The sequence below is a fragment of the Emys orbicularis genome, chromosome 6 (assembly GCF_028017835.1).
Source record: "Emys orbicularis isolate rEmyOrb1 chromosome 6, rEmyOrb1.hap1, whole genome shotgun sequence".
Lineage (NCBI taxonomy): Eukaryota > Metazoa > Chordata > Testudines > Emydidae > Emys > Emys orbicularis.
Genome location: NC_088688.1, coordinates 24,033,835 through 24,060,628, shown reverse-complemented (window position 1 = coordinate 24,060,628; position 26,794 = coordinate 24,033,835). Strand labels below are relative to the sequence as shown.

Below are 26,794 nucleotides of genomic sequence, written 5' to 3'. Positions count from 1 at the left end.
GGGCCTCTATTATGGTGTCTTTGAAAAGTGTCCATGCAGCTTGCAGGGATTTCACTCTAGTCACTGTACCTTTTAATTTCTGTTTAATTAACCTCCTCATTTTTGCATAGTTCCCCTTTCTGAAATTAAATGCCACAGTATGTTCAGTGGTCCACAGCCGAGGAAGTTGGTCAGAATGGTCATGAGGGGTCTGAAATTGGGGAGAAACAAAGTGCATTTAAACTACTTTTACACTAAATTTACATTTGGTGCATTCAACATATAAAATAAATTTAGTACATTATTAATTTGTAAAATATTAGCAGTTCATGTTTTAATATGGCTATTGTACTTGAGGCTTTTTTTTAACTTAATCAGCATGTTAGCTGTAATTCAAGTTCATAATGACTAATACATTTTACAGTTTTTTTTATTTCAAATCAAGTTTGTTTTGAATCTAGATTAAAAGCAAAAGTTTGGATTGGGATTAAACATTTTATTTTACTGTTAAGGTGTCATGGAAAAACTTGGTCTTGGTCCAAAGGTCCTTCTACAGGAAAATCCAAAACTTATCTATGCTAGACTTACTGGATTTGGCCAGTCAGGAATATATGCAAAGTCTGCAGGTCATGACATCAATTATTTGGCTTTGTCAGGTAAGCTGTAAAAATTCCTATTAGATTAACTTTATTTTTGCTTTAATTAAGAATTGTATTAGCAGGTACTTTGTGTACGTGGTTTAAATTACCCGAGTGTTATCTTCTTCTGGTAAAAGAGTATAAAAGAAGAAAAACCTAGATAAAGTTTTTTTCTTTTTTTTAAAGGTAAATATAATTTTCATGATAATCTTTAGTTTTATCTTTTCATTTTGGGCCTGATTCCCCCAACCTTTACTCACCTGGGCAATCGTTGCATGGTTAGTCCCATGAAACTACAAATCAATAGGTTTACTTGTGTGAGACTGGATTATTGAAGTATGTGAAAGCTGCAGGATTCAGGCCCTTTGTGAGCTTTGTCTTGCCTGAGTGCTGTACATATCCTTATGTTGAATGCCAGCCCAGAGGAAAGTAGCTAACAAAGTGATGTTATTGACTTCAGGATTGCTGGACTGTGGAACAAAGTCCACACTGCCTGCTAAAATAATTTTCTTCTTCCTAAATCCAGTTTAATCAGTACCATTTTGTGTGGTTCTTGGCAGCTGTTACTGTAACTTGGACAGCCTATTGCAAGAAGAAAACCTCAGCTAGCAACACCTGTATTTTTACACACTTTTTTGGGGGGGTCCTTTGAATTAGAAAATGTAAACTATGGTTTTGCACCAATTAACTCTTTTTTCCACAAATCAAGTTTTATCAGAGTTTGTTGGCAAAAATATCAGACAAGTATATGGAATGTTTACAGATCTAGCAGTACGCTTCTTATGTGATCCTTAGTATTTCTCAAACTGCTTTTTTTTTTTTTGGGATGCCAGAACATCCCAAAGTAAATGATAATCCTAGTTTTTGGCAAACTGTCTATTTTCTAAAATAAAACCAATCTGCCTGAAATGTCACAGGCATGCCAGATAGATTATTTCTGCCAAGTTTAAGGCAAATTAGACAAGGCATTTGGGAGGTGTGACTGCTCAGAAAATGAGGTGATCTCATGTCTTGGAAATTTTCCTTATGGTTTTTGGTTTGCTGTAGCCCAAAAATGACTTGTCCTGGAAAGTCCAAATTAGATTTAATATGTTCACCTACTGGTGCTATGACACCAGTTGGACTGTTGAATGGCAGATTTTAGTTATTGAAAAGCTTTCTGCGTGCATCCTAAGCTCGGTGGAGTTCTTAACATCATGTGTCCGCTTGTGTGCACTTTAGAAAACACACATTGGTGTGTGAGTTACCTAAACAATACATCAGTGCCAGGCAGTGTTTTAGGATGCATTGAATTTGTATGCTGCTTAGGAGGAATGTGGCTCTGCTGCAGGGCTGATAAACTCCACATTGCCCCATTGGCAGGAGGAGGGGGAAGAGAGTGGTTATGGGGGAAACTAGAGAGCAAAATGAAGGTAAGGGGGCTGTTTAGCGGAGCAAAGAGGGCTAGCAAACTAGAAGCTCCCTCCCAAATAAAAACAATGGCCAGATCCTTGGCTCTGCTTCAGCCCTTTTTTTGTCTCTGCTGCAGTGTAAAGGGGCCATAATTTTGTCTTAAACCGCTAGCTGAGGATTCTCTTGGCGTGTAGGGGATTCCATAGTTACCTTGGTTAAGGTTTATAAATTGAAGAAACTTTAGTTTTCATTTTTCTAACATTAATGTTCATACACTTTATGATTAAATGTCTGTGTTTTTTGCACTGTTTTTCAGGTGTGCTGTCGAAACTTGGTAGAAAAGATGAAAATCCTTATGCACCAGTAAATCTTCTGGCTGATTTTGCTGGTGGAGGTGTCATGTGTGCAATGGGTATAATTATGGCCCTCTATGAACGTACAAAATCTGGCAAAGGGCAGGTCGTTGATGCAAGTATGGTAAGTTTTTGAAATCTGTTTATTTTTAGTTTTCTGTTTTTAAACCCTAACTCTACAAAAGGGAAAAAGGATGAAGTTGTTGGTAAGGCATAGCACTGGGAGTTAGGGAAATGAAAAGTTAAGCCACCTAATGGGACAGCTTTGCTCCTTCACCCACAGGCAAATGTCTTATCACACCTTGCCACTGCCCTAACTCCTTTACACCACAGAAAATGGACCACAACCTTACCTCTGCCCCATGAATGCCAGTGTCTGACACCCCCTTTAACAAACTACCTCCTCTCAATGTGATTATTTGAAGATGTATGGTGTGGTAGTTTGATGTGTTGGAAGGTGGTATATGATGCGAAGATTTTATGCCTCACATGCATCCAAAATGATGCATAATGGCAAAAAATGACCCTTCATCTTTAAAATTACTTTTAAAAAAGTCTGCTTGTTGCACCAAATCTATCAAAGTTTTATCTGTCTGCCAATTTTTGTTTAGATAGACAATTTCTTTTGAAAATATATCAGTTAACAAAAACAAAGAACAAGTCAGACTGCCATGGATGAATTTCAACAACAGATCAGTTTCAAACACTTTATTTTAAAAAAATTATGAAAAGAAATCAAACAAAATCTACATAGAAAATTCAGAGGACTTAAAAATGAACACTGAAATTTCTCACTGAAAATGTATGTCCCACTTTAAACCCCTTACAGAAGATAACCTTAGCCATGGAGCCACAATTGGTCCCTCCATTATAGTGTTTTCAAATTAATTTTTTCCTTTTTTAAAAAGGAACACAGTACACTTTAGGTTTAAAACTTGACCTTTCTTAAAAATATTGTAATACAATGGGTAGTGTCATTTGGACGTTTCATTATGTTCCATTCACTTGAACAGACATTACATAGGAAAGTGCTGATGCAACACATACATCATCAGCAGCAGCAAAGTCAGTTAAATAATAAGCTGAGACACATGAGTCTGGTTCCACTTCCAACTCTGACTCATGGAAAGAGATTTTTCTTTTTTAAACCTATCTAATACCACAACCTATCAATATTTGAACTGTCACTTCATTTTAACCTACTTTTGTTTAATGGGCCCATTACTTATTTTGTTATACAGACATTTGCATCACATTAAGAACTCTTTCAAGTGGTGGGATTTTCTTAAGGAGGAAAAGAGGAAATAGTTTTTTAACCTCCTCCCATGTCCCCACAATGACTTTTCATAGCATTTCAGTCTTTCATAGATTAGTTTGTCATGTCTATGCCAGAAGGGAGTCTTGTTCTCAACTTCCTGCCAAGCGGCCTTTTTCAAAAGTCATTTAACAACTTTCACACTGTTCTCTACAAAACTGTTGGATTGAGAATACCTGGGATTTGAAGTTATGTAGTTAAACCCATACCCTCAAGCAAATGTTTTAAATTCACGTCCATCAAAGTGCTGACCATTATCAGGGATTCCATGCCTGGACAATATGGATTTTATGAGCATTAACACATATTCTGATGTACTAGTTTCTAATATAACAATCTCTAGTTAATCAGAATAATAATCCAAAATCAAAACATAGTCTTTAGCTACATAGGTAAATAAATCCACACTAACTTTAGACCATGCCCTTAACTGTTCATTGTTTATCAACATAGGTTCTTTTCTCTGTTTAGGTTGGTATTTTTGACATGTTTAATACATTTTTATTTTTTTTATTCATTTACAAATGAATATCTCATTATAGCCGATAAAGTATCTCTCTGGCTCTGCGTTTACATTTCTCCATGCCCATCTGTCCTTCATGTATTCTTGTGAGCTTGTCAGCTTTTTATATCTTGGGCACTACTATTCTGTTTCCTGTAAACAATATGCTAAGAGTAACAGACAGTTCTGCTTTGAACTGGAAATATGGACTTGGTATGTAATGTCCTGGCCACCCTGTGGAAATAGCTTTAAGTACCTCTGTAAAGACTCATCATTAGCTGTAGCCTCAGCAAATTCATTCCGCTTCCTTTCTGAGACAAGAAAACTCTTTTTTTTAATCAGGTTGACATGCAGTATGTCTTACTCCACCTCTCTTTCTACTACAGTTTTATCAAATGTTCTGGACAATGTGTCCACTACCACCAACTTTTTTCCTGGTGTATATACAATTGTTAAATCATACAATTGGAGCTGGAAAAACAGTCATCATACTGTGGGAGGAGTGTCAACTAACCCCTTCTTTGCAATTGATATCAGAGGCTTATGGTCTGTTTCTGCAGCAATTGGTCTTCCATAAATGAACACATGGAATATTTTACAACCATGCATTAGGGCTAAAGTTTCTTTTCAGTTTGGGCATAGTGGCATTCTTCTTCTGTAAGAGCCCTGGATGCATTTACCACTGGTCTCCAATGGTAGTCATATTTTTGTAGTCATTTTGCCCCTATTCCTTCTTTGGAGGCATCAGTGGACAAGCTGGTCAGTCTCCTGTGGTCAAAATACCTTAGCACAGGGGATTTCAGAATCAGTTGTTTCAGGTTGCCAAACTCTTTGTCCAGTTTAGTGTCCCTTGTCCATTGACTGTTCTTTTGTGTGAGTGCATGGAGGTTGCTGGTTTGTGCAGCCAAATTAGGTATAAATTTACCAACAAAATTAACAATTCCTGTGAATCCCTGTACTTTCTTCTTCTTTTCTGGGTGTGGCATATTTGTCATAGCTTGTGTTCTGCTAGGATCAATAAAGTTAACTTTTCTCCTAAATAGGTTATTTCTCTGAGCCTGAATTTACATTTTTATTTGCTTAGCTTTAGACCTATTGCTCTAGCCCTGTCCATTGTTTTCTCTAACCTGTAATTATGTTCCTCTGTTGTGTTGCCCCGGAAGAAAATGTCATCTATATGACTTTTGTGCCTTCAGTTTCCTCAAATATTTGCTGCACAGTTCTATGAAAGATTTCTGAAGCAGATTTTAGACGAAACAGGAATCTGCGAAAGCGATATCTTCCATATGGTGTAATAAAAGTACATAATTTGGATCTCTTCTCATCTAAGGGAATCTGCCAGGATTACGCATCTAATATAATAAAATACTTTGTACCAGCCATATCCCCCCAAATGTCTTCCCTGATATATAACTGAAAGTGTTCTCTTTTGATATAGTTGTTATGCTTCCTCTGGATCCAGGCATAATCTCAGTGTTCCATTCTTTTTTTTTTTCCCCCTACTGTTTGCTAGTGAGTGCACCTATTCTGTAGGCTCTTTGAATTACATTGTTTGTTACTAAATGATCATGGTCTTCTTTTGAGATTTTTTTCCTCATACTTAGAGGAATATTTCTAGGGGCTTGTATGATAGGACAATTTGGTTCTGGCAGTTCAATTCTATATTCAGTTGCAAATTTTCCTATACCCTCAAAAACATCCTGATACTGTTCCTCTGTCCTTTATCTCATAGATTCATAGATTCTAGGACTGGAAGGGACCTCGAGAGGTCATCGAGTCCAGTCCCCTGCCCGCATGGCAGGACCAAATACTTTCTAGACCATCCCTGATAGACATTTATCTAACCTACTCTTAAATATCTCCAGAGATGGAGATTCCACAACCTCCCTAGAGATTCCACAATCTCCTCCACCATATGCACTCTTTGGATCAGCCCAAGGGCTTGGCATGTCTTTAAACCTGCTAAAGATGCTTTATTTCTTTTAACAGTTACAAAGGATATCAATTCTTTTTGATCTTTTACCTTCACTTCTAGTACTCATGTACATCTAGTAGGAAAGAGTTCCCTATTATAAGCTTTCGGTTTAGCCTGTTAGGTTAGGTCTACACTACCCGCCTGAATCGGCGGGTAGAAATCGACCTCTCGGGGATCGATTTATCACGTCCCGTCGGGACGCGACAATCGATCCCCGAATCGACGGTCTTACTCCACCAGCGAAGGTGGGAGTAAGCGCCGTCGACAGGAAGCCGCAGAGGTCGATTTTGCCACCGTCCCTACAGCGGGGTAAGTCGGCTGCGATACGTCGAATTCAGCTACGCTATTCGCGTAGCTGAATTTGCGTATCTTAAATCGACCCCCCCCCCCGTAGTGAAGACGTAGCCTTAGTTGCCATGTTCCCTGTTTTTTTCTTTAACCTTTTAATGCTAATATCTGAAAAAACAATTACCTGAGTGCCAGTGTCCAATTTGTAGGTTAATTGGGGTACGTCTATACTTACCCGCTGGTTCGGCGGCAAGCAATCGATCTTCTGGGATCGATTTATCGCGTCTTGTCTAGACGCGATAAATCGATCCCGGAAGTGCTCGCCGTCGACGTTGGTAATCCTGCTCCGCGAGAGGAATAGGCGGAGTCGACGGGGGAGCCTGCCTGCCGCGTGTGGACCCGCGGTAAGTACCTTTAAGTTCGAACTAAGATACTTCGACTTCAGCTACGTTATTCACGTAGCTGAAGTTGCGTATCTTAGTTCGAACTGGGGGCTTAGTGTGGACCAGCCCTTTAGAGTCCCATTAGTCTCTAAAGAAATTATCCATTCATCTGTTCCTTCCTCTTCAGATACAGTTTCTAGATAGAACTCTTCTGTGCTGCTGTTTTTGCTCTCATCCTGGATTATGGCATCAGCATGCACGCTTTGCTTCCTCTTCTGCAGTTGTTGATCCTGACTGCAGACGTAGGTAAAATGATTATATTTCTTACAAATATTACAGCGCTTACCAAAAGCTGGGCATCGTTGAGGCCTGTGTTTGTGTCCACATCTTGTGCAGTCCTTGAAGCTGCCCCTTGCAAATTCTTGTGCTTTATTTTTTTCATGCTTCTGTTTTTTTGCTCTGTATTGAGTGACTGCTTGCCAGTTTTTTCTCTCTCTTGTTACTATATTCAGAGTGGCAGTGGCCTGTTTTCCTTCCATTTTTTTTATTCTGTTCAGAGTAATATCAGCTGCCTGACACAGTCTTACTGCTTTATCCAAAGTGAGAGTCAAATCTTCCTATAGCCTTTTTTGCAGCTTTGGATCTACGATTCTAATTACACTTTGATCCCTTATAACTAAGGCTTTGTTTTAGTCACGGGTATTTTTAGTAAAAGTCACCGACAGGTCACGGGCAGTAAACAAAAATTCACGTCCCGTGACCTGTCCATGACTTCTACTATACACCCCTGACTAAATCTGGTGGGAGGGGGCAGCCTGAGGGCACCACGGGTGCTGTGGGGGGGTGGGTGGACTGGGACCCCCACTGGTGCTCAGAGGGGTGGGGGGCTGGTGGGGCTGGCAGGCTCCCTACATGGCTCCGCGCCTCCCCGGAAGCGGTGACATCCCCCTCGCTCAGCAACTAGGCGGAGATGTGGCCAGGCCACTCTGCATGCTGCCTCCGCCCAGAGTGCCAGCTTTGCAGCTCCCATTGGCCAGGAACTGCAGCCAATGGGAGCTGCGGGGGTGGTGCCTGCAGGCAGAGGCAGCACGCAGCGCTGCCTGGTCATGCCTCCACCTACCGGTAGGAGGTGAGCAAGGGGGATGTCGCCGCTTCCAGGGAGCCCCACAGGTAAGCGCCACCTAGAGCTCGCTTCACCCCGTTCCGTGCCCATGCGCCTGCCCCCTCCGTCACCCAAACTCTGGTGCTGGGGGTAGAGGGGCGGTGGCCTGAGACTGCCCCAGCAGCGGCTGGTGCGACTGGCGCAGGGCCATGCTCACCGGCTGTGCAGAAGTCACAGAGGTCACGGAAAGTCACAGAATCTGTGACCTCCGTGACAAACTCGCAGCCTTACTTATAACTGAATCTGTTAATACATAGTTTGGCTCATTAGCTTCCGCTCTGTTAGAAATTCTTCAAATTCTCCTTCCTTCTGTCTTCTGACATAAAACATGTACCTTTCAAATGTTTACTCTTTTTAGGTATGCAATATTCTATAAATTTCTGCACAGTTGGGCCATAACTCACTCTCTTGGCCTGGTCTAATGCACGCCTTCAACTCCTGTGCCTCAGGTCCTGCAGTGTTTAAGAAGATTGCTATTTTCTGCTGGTTTTCTTTCCCACCAAAGCTAGCTGCTTGCTTGCATGCATGCATATATATAATCTCTGTTTGAATCTCAACCAGGAGTCTGCTGCATTACCTGAGAGTTTCAATTCTTTGGGATTTTTAGTTTATCTCCGAGGTGACTCCTTCACCACAGTCCTCTCTGCTTTGTCCTTTCTTCTACCTCACTCTGATACCATGTGTTGTTTGTGGATTCGTAAGAAGAAGGTATAGTCTAGACTCTTAGAAGTAAGGCTTTACTAGAACTAAAACAGAATTACGTAAGACAAAGGAGACCCATGTGCTCCTAGCTACATACCTGTTGAACCTGACTTCAGACTGCTTGGGTTTTCTCTCGCCCAGTTCCTCTATCCTGTGTTCTGCTCTTAAAGGTACAGGGCATACTCCTAACAATTCCCTTGATACCTTTCCATTTCTTTTAGGGTACCTCTTACATAAGTTTAATATGCTCAAAACCAAACATACCTTTTGGTTTCCTGTAATCAGTGCTCGGAGCTCTACACCCATATGTCAACACCCTCGCCATCTCTGCTACCCTGTAGGGTTCCTAAAGTGTGCTCGCCGGTGAGAACAGGGAGCTCCACAGATTAGAGAGAGCTGTGGGAGAATAGTCAGGTTAACACAGTGATCTCTATGTGCATCTCAGTTTTCTGGGTACTGAGAACTAGAGAGAGGTGTTTATCTTTTGACTTCCTTCTCATTTTCTGCAAGCAGTCTTATCTCAGCTAGTTAAGTGCTGAGGCACTCACTGTCCCGTAGAGCCACTGAGCTTGGCCTGTTACCTTACAACTCATTTCTTTGCTATTTGAACCACTAGGAGCTTGATAAAATAAGAAACTTCATCTGTTCAGTATATTAATATGTCTTATTATCTTTCAGGGCTCCTTATTACTCCATTTAAACTTAAAAAAATCACACACATTATTTTAAAGGCAAGATTGCTCTTATGAGAATATTACAATTCAAAATCCTAACCTTAATTGTAAATTTATGAATACTTGTTTGTGAGGAATTGCCAGCGATTTCACTAGTAACTCTAAAAAATTTTTGTTTGTTTTTTTGTTTTTAAATAAATCTTTAAGGTAGAAGGAGCAGCATATCTAAGTTCTTTCCTGTGGAAATCACAAAATTTAGGCCTTTGGAATAGACTTCGGGGGGAGAACTTGCTGGACAGCGGAGCACCTTTTTATGAGACCTACAAGACCCTAGATGGGAAATTCATGGCAGTTGGTGCCATTGAGCCCCAATTCTATGAGCAGCTAGTAAAGGGTAAGTAACTTTCAGCAGTTGGTTCATACATGTGCCTTTCCTCAGCCAAGAGTGGTTGAATGAAATGAAGTCATTATCATTTGATATTTGTTCCATGAAATCCATTATGTTGGTTTTTTTGTACAGGCAAGACACCTTTTGAAACCAGTTTCAATAAACTATTTTTTGTAACTATTTTTTGAATGAGTAGGTCTTTTTTAAATATATATTTTTAATTACAGATTTTCTTCTGGAGATGTGCTACTGTGTTGTTTTGTGACTGAACTACTGAACAATTTCTTTGTAAACCACTATTCTCAAAGGATTATAAATCTGCTTTAAAAACTCATTGTGGGTGGAATGCAATGTTTTAGGCTAGACTGCAAATTAAAAAATATCTTTCAATTTTTCAAATAAATTAATTAAGCTATTTTAAAATGCACTTGCAGTGTAGATAGTTCGTAATAGCGTTTGACTTTTTAGGTTAAATTGGATTTTTAAAAACAAGTTGGCTATTGTAAAGTAACTTTTACTGCCAAATTTCATAAAGCTTTGTAGTGTCTGACATCAGATTGTCACGCTATTAATCTGTCTTGCAAATACTATATGCAAGTTTTTCTAAAAATCCATGATAGGTAAAGTAACAAACTAATAAAAGATGTTTAACACTAGACTTCACTAGACTTTCCTCTTGCACTTAAAACCTGATGTGCTCCTTGCTTCCCACATCTTGCCCCCATCCCCAGTGATAGACCTTTCCATTCTCTCCAGTCAGAAGACTGGGACTCCTTTAGAATTGAATTTATGTACACTTTACACAGGAAGATTTGGGATTTATGTTCCATTTCCAATATTCAGGTTATGAACTGTGCAAGAATCTGCTTTCAGTTTTATCTCATTTCAGTTTTGTTTTGCAAGTAGAAGAAACACCAAGATAGGAGGTGCATAAGGCAAATGTCTAAATATCTGAGTATAATAAAGCTCTGCTATGTTATGCACAGTGATAAACAGCACTGCACCCTTTTTATTTTGAAAGAATAGTTTTTATTCATTGTTTTGACTGCTGTAAGCCTGTTTGTGACTAGAGTGTTAAGTATAATTAATTTGAGTGCAGCTGGGATCCCAGTTGGAGTGTGACAGCCTTATATAATCCAGGACAATCCTTTTATTCGTTTGGTATAAACAACCCAAAATTTGCCTCCATTGCTGCTGGCCTTTCATAAGTTTCCCAGCCTTTGTAATTGCAGCATCTCTGCCATGTTCAGAAGAGGCACTTCTCTTGGGAAATAGCTACGTAATGCTGAGTGCTGCCTTATGAAATTCCCTCTCGCAACCTGCCCTCTTCTCTGGGGTGGAGCCTCAGGGCCTGATTCCTTTCACATCAGTGTAAATAAGGAATAACCCCATCAAAAGCAAAGGGGATGGCTGAGGCATACTCAGTGTGGCTCTTTAGGTCTTATCTCAAGCAGATGGTTATTCCCTAGAAATGTTACAAGGGGTCATACAGCCAGACAGCAACATCTCCACATTCAGACAGAACTAAGAGACTGGTCCTATTGGGATGAAGATTTTCCTTCTCCTTTTGTGCACGTGCACTCTCCCCATAAACAAACAGCGATGATGGATCAGAGGGACATATTGCCCCTGTCCAGCAACCAGAGATAGGAGAATCCTTCATTCCTAACTCTGTGATGGCTTCTTTTGTATAATTGACAGGCCCTATTATGTACTCCAAACATTTTTGGTCTACCAACTCACAATGATTTGAGCAGCAGAAATAAATGGGGCTGTGTACAAAAGGTACTTCACTTGTAGTACTCCACTAACTTCCACAGGTTCTGTAGTTTCAGTAGAGAAAAGAAACTGGACCTAGGACAGGGAAGCAGGACAGAGATTGTAAGCTCATTCATGAGTAGGCTTGGCAGAATTCAATTTTTTTTTTTTTCTGAATTTTGATAGATTATACCCATTTTAAAGCATTTTTTCTATTATCTATTTGAATTTTCACAGCTGTGGGAAATTAACGGAGAGTCAGATATTATTTAATGACAGTAGATGTTGAGATTCAAAGAGTTAAAGCTTTATTTTTGTAACAAGACTAATTCAGAAGTCTAAATCACAGAACTTTGCCCATAGTCTTCTGTTCCCACAGTTAGGTGGTTTGAACAAAAAATAAATAAGTATGGGCCATTTGTTAAAGGCACTAGAATGCCTATTATGTCTTTTGCTATAGTCAGCAGATGATACCAGATTTTGAAAGCTTTACAAATTTCAACTCATGTCATCATTGTAGTAAAAAAACATTGAGCTGTCCAAGTTGGTCTTCAGAGAGGTTCATGGAAGTGTTTATTTTGAACTTTTCTGAACAGACTGGACGATCTTACCATGGATACTTAAGTTACTGATGCTGCTAGTGCATGTAATGCCACGCTGGGCATGACAGGCAGGGACTGGGTTTCACTTCTTCGGTATTCAATTGCTGTTATGCTGTCATCCCAGGGCACTTCACGTGCCATGTACAAATCAAAATTGTGGTTGAACTCTTCTGCCTTGCAATGGAAAATATACATAATATTTTTGTAGTTGCTAAAATTGTATGATATCTCAGCCTTGACAAATGGATCAAACACTTTACAGTTGGCAAGAAGAGATCTTAATCCAGAGAGTCCATCTGGTAGGTGGCAGGATATGGTTGCCTTCAGTTTATTTTGAAATTCTGATGCAAAAGCATGCATTGCAGATTAAAAGAATCTCCTTTTGGGTCTCATTGACTCAAAGTTCATTTCTTTTAAGGCATTACATACAACAGCAGCAACTTTGAAATTGCCGTAAAGCAGGGTATCAATGTGATGTAACCAGGGTACATTTATTTCCATTTGCAAATGAACCCTGTGGCTTTTCCCCAAAAATACGTAAAGAAAAAAGAATTTGCAATACAGTTCTTGCTGGTTTCCATCATCTTCAACCATCCAGCATAGTTTCATTGCCTTCTTTGCGATGATTGCATCTTCTTCTTTAATGAGTTTGTCACACTGTCCCAATGTATATAAATACATTTTGCTCCCTCAAGCCAGGCAAACCAGCATGATGGTACAACATGAGGGGAAACAGGCAAACCTGATGGGCTCATGCTGTTGCTTGTACAGACTTTAAAAAAACGCTTGCCTTTGCCTGTTAGCATGTTTAAATATCGCTGGAAAATGTACTACAGATTTGTTGACATTTTGGAACAAATCAGTTTAGATTGCATGCTTAATGGCTGTATGCAAAAGATGAGCAATACATGGAATGTGCAGCAGATAAGGATACATTTCTTTCAAGTCCTTTACTGAGAGCTGGATGTACATTGGGGAGTCACTGTTGAGTGACATACAGATTTCCCACATTTGGCTGTAGTCTTGCAACACATCTTGAATCCTAATTGAAATTACCTCCACATTGCATGTTTTTGTCACTGAAGTATACTGCAAGGACGTTCATTGCTGGCCATCCCAAAAGCTCTGTGGTTTCATCAGTGTCTAAAGACAATTTCTCACCACTCAAAAGATCCTTATTTACAGCTTGTTGGTGAGTGAAAACTTTGGGCAGGTGTTTTTCTTCCAGCGGATGACGTACTGGGTGAGTGCATGCTGGTGCATACTTGTGCATACTCTGTATAATATAAAGCTGGAACCTTGGACAGCATTCCTTGGAATTGCCTCCAAGCACAATGCACATATGAGATCATGTAGAAAATCTGTAACTTCTTCCATATTTTGTCTCAATCTTCCCAAACACACTTCTATTGAAGCCTGGCCTACCATTGCTTGACTTTCTTTTAATTTCAAATGAGACATACAGTTCAGATGTTCAGCAATACAATTTAACTTTTCAGAGATTTCTGTTTTACAAACTTGACAGAGTAAAATGTCCTCATATCCCTTTCCAGACATCTTCACCAGTTTGAGTTTGGTGTTAGGATATTCACTGCAGTGTTCTTCTAGGGTTTTTCTTTTGTGACCCATTACAGACATAAAACAACAAACTTGCTCGTCCTTATTGTACACACATATTTAAGCCCCAACAACAAATGTAATTGCATTCATGCTTTTCCTGAAATTTGCACTGTTGTGTTAATTAATAAGATCTGCTTGGCGGCTACTGTAGGCCTTTGCCACATGATTGTTTATTTCCTCTGATTGATCCTTGCCTGGCCTCATGGCCAACCTCATGGTCCTGATCCTGTTGGGACCACAACGAGGAGAACCAGCCCTGTGTTGTGAGGGAGATCACCCCACTGCTGAACAGCTCCAGCCTGGGGGCTGCCTTTCCACACTCCTGGGCAGAGAGTGAGTGAGCAGGGGCTGCAGCGGACTCACTGCATTGCTGCAGGTCCAATGACACTGTATCCCTGCAGCCACCAGGTGCGGGGAAAGCTGCCATCCTAGTGGGGCAGAGCAGAGACTCCCAGCCAGGACTGTGAGGAGGAGGAGGAGGAGCCCCTGTCCACAGGGGAGGCTACACCACTGTTGAATGGCTCCAGCCTGGGGAGGGCCCCCTCACTCCTAGTTAGTGAGTGAGTGGATCCTTGACTACAGGGCTGTAGAGGGCTCCTTGTGCAGCTGTGGGGCTGCTGACACCAGATCTCTGCACAAAAAAAGTGCAGGAGAGGCTGCGCTTGCTCCATCTGTTACTGATGAATTTTTTTTCATTGATTTCAGGGTGGCAGCTGAACTTGTTTACCAATATCTGTGGATTTAAACCAAATCCTGCCAAGCCTATTTATAAGAGAATCCTCCAGTCCCCTGTAGCTGTGCAACTTCCTACTACAGGAGTGTGGGCATGAATAGATTAGCTCACTGGGTAGCTGGCATATGTGACCTTTCAGGGCTTGCAAGCGCCAAGAAACTATTTTTTGGTTAGTTAGAGGCCTATGAATAGTACCACTGCTTTGAATTACTGCCTCTGTTCTGAGGATCTCAAAGCACTTTACAGCCATGTGAATTAATGCTCACCTCTACCCTAAGAGGTAAATATTATATCCGTTTTGCAGATAGGGAATCTGCGGCACAGAGAAAAGAGAGACATCTGGGATTAGAATTCAGATTTCTGACTCACAGCTGATGCTTTAATTGCTAGACCATGACTTCTCCCCTTAGCAATGAAAGCAAAACATTTCCAGATGTTTCTATTTTATCTTTCTTTTAAAAGAACGTTTCCCTTGTAATTGATACGGGCAATATGCTTTGAGGTGGGGTGATGAAATTCTAACTTTCTCTGACTTTCCAAACAATGGCTCTAGTTTTAGTAATTTTTTTTTGATTTTGGGTTGTTGGCAGGGGTTGCTAAGCACCTCTGAAAATTAGACCTCTTAGGTCGTTAAATATTGATTCGGATGCTTAATTTTAGGCACCCAAATTTTATTCCAGTATTCCAACGTCCTAATTAACCATTTTTAGTTTATTTTTAACAAAATGTAACTCTGAGGTTAGAACAAACCTCCTATTTTTTCTGTTGCTTCCAAGAATTGCATAGGCCGTGTTTACACTACAGTTTTTGATTGAAACAAGTTATGTTGGTGTACAGCTGCCAGGTTTGTACATTGCTCAGGCACTGGTGTACTTGACTGCTTGTTCTGGCGCTATGCATGCTTACCAGGAATGCTTGTGTCAATGCAAAGTGCGGTGCACTACAGGTAGGTATTCCCAACATGCCATGTTCCTCTGCAGAGGCGGCTCTATGTATTTTGCCGCCCCAAGCACGGCAGTCAGGCAGCCTTCGGCGGCATGCCAGCGGGCGGTCTGCTGGTAACGCGGATTCGGCGGCATGCCTGCGGGAGGTCCACCGGTCCCACGCCTTCGGCGTACCCGCCGCCGAATTGCCGCCGACACCGCGGGACTGGTCGGCGGCATGCCTGCGGGAGGTCCAAGACAGCCTGACTGCTGCCCTCATGGCAACCGGCAGGCCGCCCTCCACAGCTTGCCGCCCCAGGCACGCGCTTGGTGCGCTGGTGCCTGGAGCCACCCCTGTTCCTCTGTCTGGAACAATGCCTTTGGGGAAAGTTTTTGAAATGTTGATGGGGTAAAAATGACTCTTCCAGGAATCTCTGGGGACTAGGGGTCAAGCTCCCAGCATCCCATAATGTCGTTCAACTCATAATTTTTGTGTCTTTTTAAAAAATCCCACAAGCCTGTGTGGCACTTTTCAGTGTCTGCCATCTCTGACAGATGCATGGAGCATACAGAATACTGCACTATTGTCATGAACATTGTAAATACAGGACACACAATTCTCCTGTATTTGCAGACCTTTAGGAAGTGCCGCAACTACAGGGGATATGATGATTTCTTCAAGGACAGTTTGCTGAGGGACATAGTGGAAAACAATTCCAGGTTGTTGGTGGCATTCACAGAGCAGCTCCAGATGATGGCATGCTGCTTCTGGACCCAAGAAATGAGCACTGACTGGTGGGATCACATTGTAATACAGATTTGGGATGACAAGTACTGGCTGCAGAACTTTTGGATGCGAAAGGCTGCATGCCTGGATCTCTGTGCCAAGCTCGTCCCAGCCCTCCAGCGCAGGGACACCAGAATGAGAGCTGCATTGACAGTGGAGAAGTGAGTAATGATTGCACTCTGGAAGCTTGCAATGCTGGATTGCTACTAGTCAGTGCAAAATCATTTTGGAGTTGGAAAATCCACAGTGGGGGCCATTGTCATACAAGTGTGTAGGGGCATTAACTGTCTCCTGTTTCGCAGGACTGTGACTCTTGGCAACTCTGGAACACCAGTAAGAGCTGAGCTCTCAGTGCCTCAAGAGTGAGATCCTGAACTAACCCCCACTTGTGAAAAATAGTTCCAATATTCAGTGCCATTGCCCTATATGCACACCATAGAATAGGGACTGAAATTTTATTGTTTCATGCAACATAAAATCCTTCCCCGCACTAGTGGGCCATGCTCCCCATACCTGGGCTGGAGAGGAAAGCTGTACAGAGGTACCCCAAAGCTAAAGTATCAATAAGCTTCCTGAGCCGGGGAGCAAGTGGTAGACTGAGTCCCCCAGAATCATTATTGGCATTTCAATATCACTAATGATAATCTGCCGATGCGGAAAGAATATCTCTACTTGCAGCTTTCTGACTAGGGGGCCGAAATTTTTTTTTCACCAGGGCCCAAACACGCTCTCGGTGGCCCTGAACATGAGCATGCAGAACATTATTTCAAATTTAAGTGGGGGGAGGGAGGGAATTAAGTGCCTGATTCTGCTTTCTCATCAGTTTTATGCTGGTCTGACTCCAATGACTAAATTGGAATTACTCTAGATGGGAAAGTTCTGTGGCCTGTGTTATACAGGAGGTCAGACGAGATGATCACATTGGTATCTTCTGGCCTTGGAGTCTATGAATCTAGATTGTCACTAGAGAGAGCAAAAACAGGCTCTAAAGTGCTGCATGCCCCTCTCAGTCTCACTGTTTTAGGGAGTCAGCCCACACTGTGCATGAATTTTATAAAAACAACTTAGAAGGCACCTTAAAAACTTGGGGTTATAGTCCTTATATGTATAGAGGATTTCTATAATTATGTCCTATTTGGGATAATGAAAGTTACAGTAGATTTACACGTGCTATTTAAATTTTTTGATCATACCGCATTAGTTGCAGGTTTGCTATTTTAAAAAATCTACAAGTTGAGCAAATGGTTTTCTGATTACACGTTATACAGCCTGAATTATGTAGAGTTTCAGCTTTTATTTGAAGTCAAGTATAAGATTTTGGTGACAAATTAATTTGTCTTTTGCTAATTAAACGAGCTTCACTGTGGCACTTCGTTTACACTGAAAGTCTCAACAATAAGCTATGAAATTGTGGGGAATTGTTTTGAAGGAAGGAAGAATTATTGTGAATGTGTAAAGTTTGAATTTTTTTTTATCATTGTATAATAAAAACAGTCCTCTACCTCCCTCCTAGAGCCCCAAGGAGTCCTGCTTTCACTGCATCTGTAATTGTTATTGTATGCAGACTGCAATTGTTTCATGCAAATAAGAATTTGGATGTATAGCTTACATTCATGTGTAATCATGATAATTGCATATACACATCTACCTTGATATAACGCTGTCCTTGGGAGCCAAAAAATCTTACTGCGTTATAGGTGAAACCGTGTTATATCGAACTTGCTTTGATCCACCGGAGTGCGCAGCCCCGCCCCCCTGGAGCGCTGCTTTACCGTGTTATATCCGAATTCGTGTTATATCGAACTTGCTTTGATCCACCGGAGTGCGCAGCCCCGCCCCCCTGGAGCGCTGCTTTACCGTGTTATATCCGAATTCGTGTTATATCGGGGTAGAGGTGTCCAAACTAAGCATGCAAATATGGGCATTACAGCACTCACCTTCTGACATTCTTGCTCACAAAGTCTCTTCTCCAGTTATAAAATACTGTAATTTGAGAGACTCATTATCTGAGACTTTGGGGTGGAGGAGGAGAAAAAACAATGAATGCTTATTGTAGTGAACACTGTAAAATGTGCTGCTGCTTTTGAGTTTTTGACAGGTTTAATTATTTGTGAGAATTGGTTATATAGTTCTATATTAATTGTAGTGCCACACATTTTATCTGTGGCTACAATATGTGCAAATTTAAGAAAGCTCTGGCCTATTGTTTCATTCCGTCGTGTGACGGCAGTGTAGCTTCAAATCAGCTGTATGTAGCAGCACCATGTTTTGAAAACAAAATTAGCAGTTTAAAAAAAACTGTTAACGTTCTTTAAATGTCCTTTTAAATACCCTGACTGAAATACTAGTGTAGCAGAGCAGTAATTGAGATCTGACAGGCCAGTGGGTTTTCATTAATTTTAGCTTTGCTCAATATTTTATATTTTCATCTGACTTTAAGTGGGACTCCACTTTCAGTGTTGCTTTTCTAAGAACCTGTAGAAATATAGTTTTTGTAATATATTGCAGTAATTCATTGAATTACAACACACATCTTTACAGCAAAAAGTATACAGGGGAAACCATTTTTCTTTCCTTGGGAGTGGAAGAAAACCACTGTGTTTAAAGCTGTTCTACTGTAAATTACTGACCTTTTCTAAGCAAATACAGCTAGATTAAAATCATAACCCAATAAACTGAAAACAATTCCTAATTGCTATACCAGATATGCTATATATAAAACATTTTGAATTTTGATTATGTTCTGATGGAGTTGGACATTCTGTGGTATCCTGAAGAGTGCTATATTGTATAAATTGTTTCCCTGTTGATTACATTCCCCTTGTTATGATCATGTCTGTCTACACCACAAATAGTTAGTCCAGACTGGAAAATGAAAATCTGTAGTACTTAAAGGCTATGAGCTCATATTTATTTAAAAGTTGAAGTCTGCAATGGTTATTGGAAAATGAGTGCGTAATACTAAATTCTAGGATGTGTGCTGTTGTATTTCTTTAGGGTAAATTCTGCTAATTTTCCTTTACACAGTTATACTTAAAGATGATGTGTAATCAGATAATGGTATAGCTCTGTTCAGGATGGATTGACTACATTAAGCCAAAATAAATTATAGAATTTAAGCACACACAGCTAAATGCCTTAATGATAAAACAATATTTCAAGTTGATAAGATTTCAAGTATTGAAACAGAATTACATACGTTATCATTTGACTTAATTTTGTATGTTGAGGTAGAATTGAACTCCTCTGCTAGCTCTTATAGAACTGAGTATCCACATGGTACAATGTGTTTTGATTTTAGCAATGTATTTTGAGTCAGGATTAATAATACAATCCTTACAAAATTAATTCTATTGTGTTGCTGATAGGTAGCTAGAAATTTTAATTCAATTGAGGATGCTAAACTATTATAAGTTGGTTTTATCTTTCTTTGGGATTGATTGTATTATAAAGAGTAGATACTAGCCCAATGATTATTTCAGTCAGTGGTTACATGGAACTTACAGAAAAAGCCCAAATGAAAGGTGTATTTCTGAGTCTGTAGATACACAGCTTCAGTATGTTTTCCAAGCAGCAGCAGAGTGATACTAACAAGATTTTACTCATTTTTATTCCTTTTCACAGCTGCTATTCAGAACCTTATGGGCAGCAGCAAAACATTAATATTTCTGGGGAAGCTATGGGGCACCACAGAGGCAGGCACTGGAATTAGTCACATGGGAGGAAGATCACAAAATAATGTGGAGGGACAGGATGGTGGAGACTTTTTCTTTTCCCATCCCTTCTGCCTTGCAGCAGCCAGGAGATGCCACAAGAGGGGTAGGGTAAAAAAGGCTCTTTTACCCTTGCAGCAGCCAGGAAGCTGTGGCAAAGATAAAGAAAGCTCTTTCTCCCTTCCTGCAACTAAAGTGGAAGGATCTTTATTTAATCAGTCATCTAGTAGCCTAGATCTGGTGTGAAAGATGGAGGTCCAACCATGTTCCAGAAACAGCACCCTGGTAAGAATCCTAGTTGTCCCATCCTTACTCAGAACCTGAGGTGATGGTAAATGGGGACTGGGCTTCTCACCACAGCATTGCACCTGAAGCTTGGTTGAGGAGGCTTCCTCACCCCCTGTTTTTTCCCATCTCACTCTATTAGATTTCATCCCTAGCTAATAGGTGTCAGCTAGGTGTCAAATTTCAAATAGATGTCAAATTTTTCAACTCCTGATTATTTTTGTTAATTTCTCTCAAATACTTCATTGGTATTTTGCTATTATATATCTTTTAAAGTAAACTTCCTAGGGAATCTCTTGAAGTATACATCAAGGGGTTAAATTGGGCATTGGAATCCTACTCTAGCTCATGCCTTCCTACTTTTTACAATTTGCCTATGCAGGGAAATCCTATAGAATAATCATTTAACTGAATTGTGCCTTTGTTCCTGCAAGAAAGCACTTTCCCAGTGTGGTGTCAAGTATCAGAGGGGTAGCCGTGTTAATCTGGATCTGTAAAAAGCAACAGAGAGTCCTGTGGCACCTTTAAGACTAACAGATGTATTGGAGCATAAGCTTTCGTGGGTGAATGCCTGCATCTGACGAAGTGGGCATTCACCCACGAAAGCTTATGCTCCAATACATCTGTTAGTCTTAAAGGTGCCACAGGACTCTCTGTTGCTTTCCCAGTGGTAATTGTAGCAGTAGCTTGAGTATAGAGTGATCCTCCTCCATTTCATGTTCTAAATGTTGATCCTGATCGAGCTAAGATAGTGGAAGTGTGCTGAAGCATAGGCACGATTACACAATGAATGATCAGTTTCCTTAGCAATGGAAGGAGAGAGATTGAACCAAAGAGTTCAGGTTAGGGGGAAGGAAAAGTACTACTGGTAATTGGGAATGGTAGAAGAAAATATCTTCTCTTTTCACATCTTTTCCTGTTTGAAAGCATTTGGAAAAGAGTTTCCTTAGCAGACTCAAATTAAATTGAAGCCTTACTTGTTATATATAGAAGTGCCTCTTTTAAATGTGAGTGTATGTGTATATTACAATGTTTGCTTAGTAGCTAAAGTTAAGTAGCAAAAATAGTTTCATTTATAGTGTATTGTCACACTCATAACTTTCTAAAAAATTCTCTCCTAGTTCTGGAATTTTCCAGGCTTGGTCTCCGCTGAAAGGATATGTTTTTTTTTTGTTTCTATATTCTAAAAGAAAACTCAACAGGTATTCCTAAAAAATTGCTAGTTTACTCATATATCTCACAAATGGCAGGAATTTGAGAGTAAATTATGCTTGTCTGGAAGTACATACATCTTCATGTTTTGAGTGGAGGGAGTAGATCTGGATTATGGTTATAAGTAGGTCTGGCTGAAATTTTTTAACTAGAATATGTCCCGAATTAAAATTTGTTTTTTTTGCAGTGTTGCTGAAATTTTCAGTTTCTATGCGGAAAATTGAAATGACTGCTCTCTGGCTGCTTGCCTGGAAGGCTCTTGTCAATTTCACTTTCTGCCTGTGAAATTGACATAATTTTTTTTTTGGCAGGCAAGCTCCACAGACTGAGAGGCAGAGCGCCTGGGTGTTCTTCCTGCCTTCTTGTTCTGGGGTTTGAGAGTCAAAGAGGCCAGGCACATGTGAAATTGACATATGAGCCTTCTTGGAGGGTGGCTTCTTCTGAAACAGAATTTTGCTTTGAATCCCTTTCTGTGAAAAAAAAATTGTGGTTTTTGACAAATTTGGGATGAAATAAAAAAAATTCAAAATTTGTTGTGGAAAGGGATTCTCTTTTTTTGCCTAGCTGTAGTTATAAGTGATTGAAAAGTCCCTTCTGAGCATGCTTAATAGGCTTTTAGCAAAGCTCGGTGGTGCCCGTCCTTTGTTGTGAGGTTCTCCCTGCTCAGTCGAACAGGAACAGGGGGAGAGGAAGGGGGTTGCTACTCATAAGCAGCCTTTGGGACTATTCATTGCTATAACATTAGATGCAGGAAAACATTATGGGCAAAAAATTGTGATTTGTGTGATTTTCTTATTTGTATGGTGCAATCTGGTGCTTTTCAGACACGCAAGAAGATATGGAGTCTAGTGCTTGCAATCTAAGGCCATGTCTACACTGAAAAGTTAGATTGACCCAGCTAAATCACTCACAGGTGTGAAGAATCCACACCACAAGCAGCTTAGTCAAATTGACTCCCCCCGCCCCCCACTCCTCATAGACAACGCTAGGTTGATGGAAGAATTCTTCCATCTGCTGGACCGCTGCAGTAGTGCCACTGTAGTGTTTCAAGTGTAGACAAGCTCTTAGGAGGCAAAGAAATGGGGGAAAGTGAGACAGCATGAAAGTAAAGTGATAGGGGATCTCCACATTTTTGCTGCATTTTCCAGTAAGGTTTCATTTTAAAAAAAGTTGTTTCTATTTCTTTTTTGTTAAAGGTGTCACAGTACAAATGATAGAGATTGAGAAGGTCTATTAGGCAATAAGGTCTCTATCCCTATCTTTTCTACATTATTTTTTCCTCTGTTTCGGAGCTATAAAGTCAAAAGTATATAGCTCTTAGCTCTGTACCCAGTGTGTGCTGTCTTTATGAGCCTATATCTGATGCACTTTAATATAATGGCAAGAACCAGGGATGGTTGTTTTTCCTTTCCTTTTTCAAATTGTGTGCCCTGTAATCAATTTTGAAACCACTTGTAACTGAAGCCTAATGTGCTATGACCCTTATGCTGTCTCAGGCTGCCTGCAATAAATGTGCTTGAGAAGCAGGGTGAGCTATGGGCTGCAGGAAAAGCATTTACTCTATTTGTATTAGCGTGCCTAAAGTACAATACATCTAATTCCAACTTTGTTTTTATCCTTTTAGGACTGGGGTTAGATTTAGATAAACTTCCCAGTCAGTTGAGTTTCTCTGACTGGCCTGAAATGAAGAAAATGTTTGCAGCTTTATTTTCCAAGAAGACACAGACAGAATGGTGCAGGATCTTTGATGGCACAGATGCCTGTGTGACGCCTGTTTTATCTTTGGATGAAGTTGCCTTACACCAGCATAACAAAGAGCGTGGTTCTTTTATCAAGAATGATCAGGAAGAGATAAGTCCTAGACCATCTCCTCTTCTTTCAAGGACTCCAGCTACTCCATCTTCCAGAAGGGATCCTTTTATAGGAGAACACACAGAAGAGATACTTCTAGAATTTGGCTTTACCAAGGAAGAGATTGCTAAACTTCACTCTGAAAAAGTAATTGAATTCAATAAGCCAAAAGCAAATTTATAATATCTAGCTATGCAAATCAGAAAAGTTTCAGACTGTCACCATATGATTTTATGCATTAAAGTTGGAATTACATGAGGAAATGTTAATGTAGCACCACTTTTTCAGGGCCGGGGGTGGAGGGGTAGGGGTAGGGTGTCACTGTTAAATTAATGCATTAATTGAGGACTAAATGTACAAACTGTATTCCTAATTGGATTAGAATGCCTACCGAATGTTACCTTTGAAATTTTGTCCTGGGGGTGTTTGTTTTGAAAAGATCTGCAATATTTGCTTGTTATAATGGTTTACGTAATTTTTAATGTTTCCTTCAATAAGTGTATTATAGGAAATGTGTGGTTGTTTTAATCCTTGTGTTTTTAATATATGTTATAATTAGTTGAAGGCTATGATTTTTATAAAATACTGTTATACTTCATAAAGAGGTTGCTGTGTTGTTCATTTATAAATTTGAGAGAGAGCTCTTTTGCCTGTATTTTCACAGTATTGATATAAAATTAATTTGCATTCTCCTCTCAGAATATACATTAAAATACCATTATTTTGGCATGATCTGCTTATAGTGGTATATGACAGAGCAACTATATTTAAAGCCTGGCTACCTTTCTATCGTACTGTTAGTCCCATGACTGTATTACATTTGGAGTCTTAATTTGTCTGGAAAAATTGCCCTGGGTTGAAATTTGATATATTAAAGTGTCTGCCAATAAGCAACCCTTTCCCCATATTCTGAAAAAAATGGAAAATAGGTGTAACCATATGAGTAATAAACAATAAGTTACCGCATATAGACCATAGTCTCTTTCAAAGTTAAAGTGGCCATTTGAAACCTTCTGACACTTGAAACATTCTGGCATGTCTTATTCTAAGTACAGTATAAATAAAGCAAATAGTTACAACAATAGTTATTGCATAGATGCCACAACCTCTCTTAAATTGGTAACTTTATGCATTTTTTCCAAAAGCAGTTAGATCACATGATGCACTGATTGTCTGACTTTAAAAAGCTAACCAAAAAACACAATTCAAAACCATTTGCATTCTAGGAGCAGATACATTGTTTCAATGCCTCTGCCCTAGAATGCAAATGGTTTTGAACCTTTATTTGTTTTCAAGCCAGACAGCGCATCATGTGGTCTAGTTGCTTCAACTTTAAAAAAGGCTGTGGTATCTATGAGGAATTATTGTCGTAACTATTTTCTTTATTTATACTTGGAATAGGACACATCAGAATGTTTTAGTGAGAGCAATTAAGGTCTCACTGAGAGTGTTTGCTCTTTTAGGATTATATTCAGTATTTACTAAAACTGAGGTATACTGTAACTCATCTGGCCTCTGTGTAGTCAACATTACTGCTGTGAAATTTTTTTTTCTTATAGTACTTAATGGCTGCATGGGCTTGGGAAAACTTTTATAAACACAGGGTTATGATCAAATAAATTAGACAAATATGTGACAAAAGATATATTGGGTCCCTGGATGATAACAATCATATCTTCCACATTTTGGAAGATATTTTTTTGTCTGAAATTGTCCTAATCCATATCCATGATCAAATAATAATTTACTCTAGTTCAGATCCTTCTGGTCAAGCCAGGGAATTATAAATGTGATCAAGTCGGGGAAACAATCTATGGTGTATATTTAGGGCCTGATCCAAACTCACTGAAGTCAATGAAAAGACTCACATTGACTTCACTGGATTTTGGAACAGATCCCTAATTCAGGTATATAACCTGATCAGTGGTGTTGATATATCAAGTACAGATTTTTACTGAAACTTTCAGTTTTCACTTCAGACCTATTACTTTTTCATGTAAAAAGTTTTTCTTTAGACTCTCTTTCAATAAATTGAGAGATTCTGAAGCACCTTCACCTTTGATTGCTTAGCACCAACAAAAATGTCTCCCTTGATTTAGTTCTGCACAAAATGGATGCAAAAATAAGCCCCAGACATCTATCTTTTGGCAGATCTTTGCTAAGCTTTGTATCGCTTATACTTTCCCACCATTGTAGCAACAAGGAGCAATGGTCTCAAGTTCCAGTGGGGGAGGTCTAGGTTGGATATTAGAAAAAACTATTTCACTAGGAGGGTGGTGAAGCACTGGAATGGGTTACCTAGGGAGGTGGTGGAATCTCCATCCTTAGAGGTTTTTAAGGCCCGGCTTGACAAAGCCCTGGCTGCGATGATTTAGTTGGTATTGGTCCTGCTTTGAGCAGGGGATTGGACTGGATGACCTCCTGAGGTCTCTTCCAACTCTAATCTTCTATGATTCTATGATCATACTATTAAGACAGACAGACAGTAGAAACAAAACATCTATCTTCAACTATCTATAAAGAGCTGCACTGACAAAATATTCCAGGTCTTTCCTGTCCCACAGTTCAATTTATTTGTTACCTGTGCTGACCTAGTTTATAGTTGAGTGGTGTGGGTTTCTGTGTTTTAATTGGGGGGGGGGGAAATGGGAGAGTTTATTACTCTAAAAGTGGGAGCACAGCTTATTGCAAGACTGTACTCAAAGAGTAGTTATCAGTGGATTGCTGTTAAATGGGGAGGTGGTATCTAGGGGGCCCCACAACAGTCAGTTTTGGGTCTGATATTAGTGGATAGTTTCATTATGACTTAGATAATGGAGTGGAGCATATGCCTATACAATTTGTGGATGCCACCAAGATGGGAGGGCTTGCAAGCACTTTGGAGGACAGGATTAGAATTCAAAACAACTTTGACAAATTGGAGAATTGGTCTGAAATCAACAAGATGAAATTCAGTAAAGACAAATGCAAAGTACTGCACTTAGGGAGGTAAAATTAAATGTATATCTACAAAAATTGGGAGTAACTGGCTAGGTGGAAGTACTGCTGAAAAGGGTCTGTGGGTTATAGTGCATCACATTGAATATGAATCAACAACGTGATGAAGTTGCAAAAACGGTTAATATGATTCTGGGGTGTATTAAGAGGAGTGTTGTATGTAAGACCCGGGATGTAATTGTCCCACTCCACTGGGCACTGCTGAGGCATCAACTGGTGTACAGTGTCCATTTCTGGGTGCCACACTTCAGGAAATATTTGAACAAATTAGAGAGAGTCCAGAGGAGAGCAACAAAAATGATCAAAGGTTTAGAAAACCTGACCTATGAGAAATTTTTTTTAAAAGGGCATGTTTAGACTTGAGAAAAGAAGACTGAGGGGGGATCTGATAAATCTTCAAATATGTTAAAGGCTTTTACAAAGAGGATGGTGATCAGTTGTTCTCCATGTCCACTGACGGTAGGACAAGAAGTAATGGGCTTAATCTGCAGCAAAGGAGATTAAGGTTAGAGATTAAGAAAAACTTTCCTAGCAACAAATTTCCAACTAGGAGTAGTTAAAC

General features: G+C 39.9%; 1 protein-coding gene across 1 annotated transcript in view; it reads left to right on the top strand.

Annotated features, from left to right (window-relative positions):
• AMACR (alpha-methylacyl-CoA racemase) overlaps positions 1–23,793 on the top strand; it is a 30,578-nt gene extending 6,785 nt beyond the window's left edge. The window contains exons 2-5 of the mRNA XM_065406650.1: positions 492–635; positions 2,326–2,486; positions 9,571–9,757; positions 23,009–23,793. Coding sequence (XP_065262722.1) covers positions 492–635; positions 2,326–2,486; positions 9,571–9,757; positions 23,009–23,418 — 902 coding nt within the window. The 3' untranslated portion in view covers positions 23,419–23,793. The remainder of the gene's footprint in view (positions 1–491; positions 636–2,325; positions 2,487–9,570; positions 9,758–23,008) is intronic.
• The last annotated feature ends 3,001 nt before the right edge of the window (positions 23,794–26,794 follow it).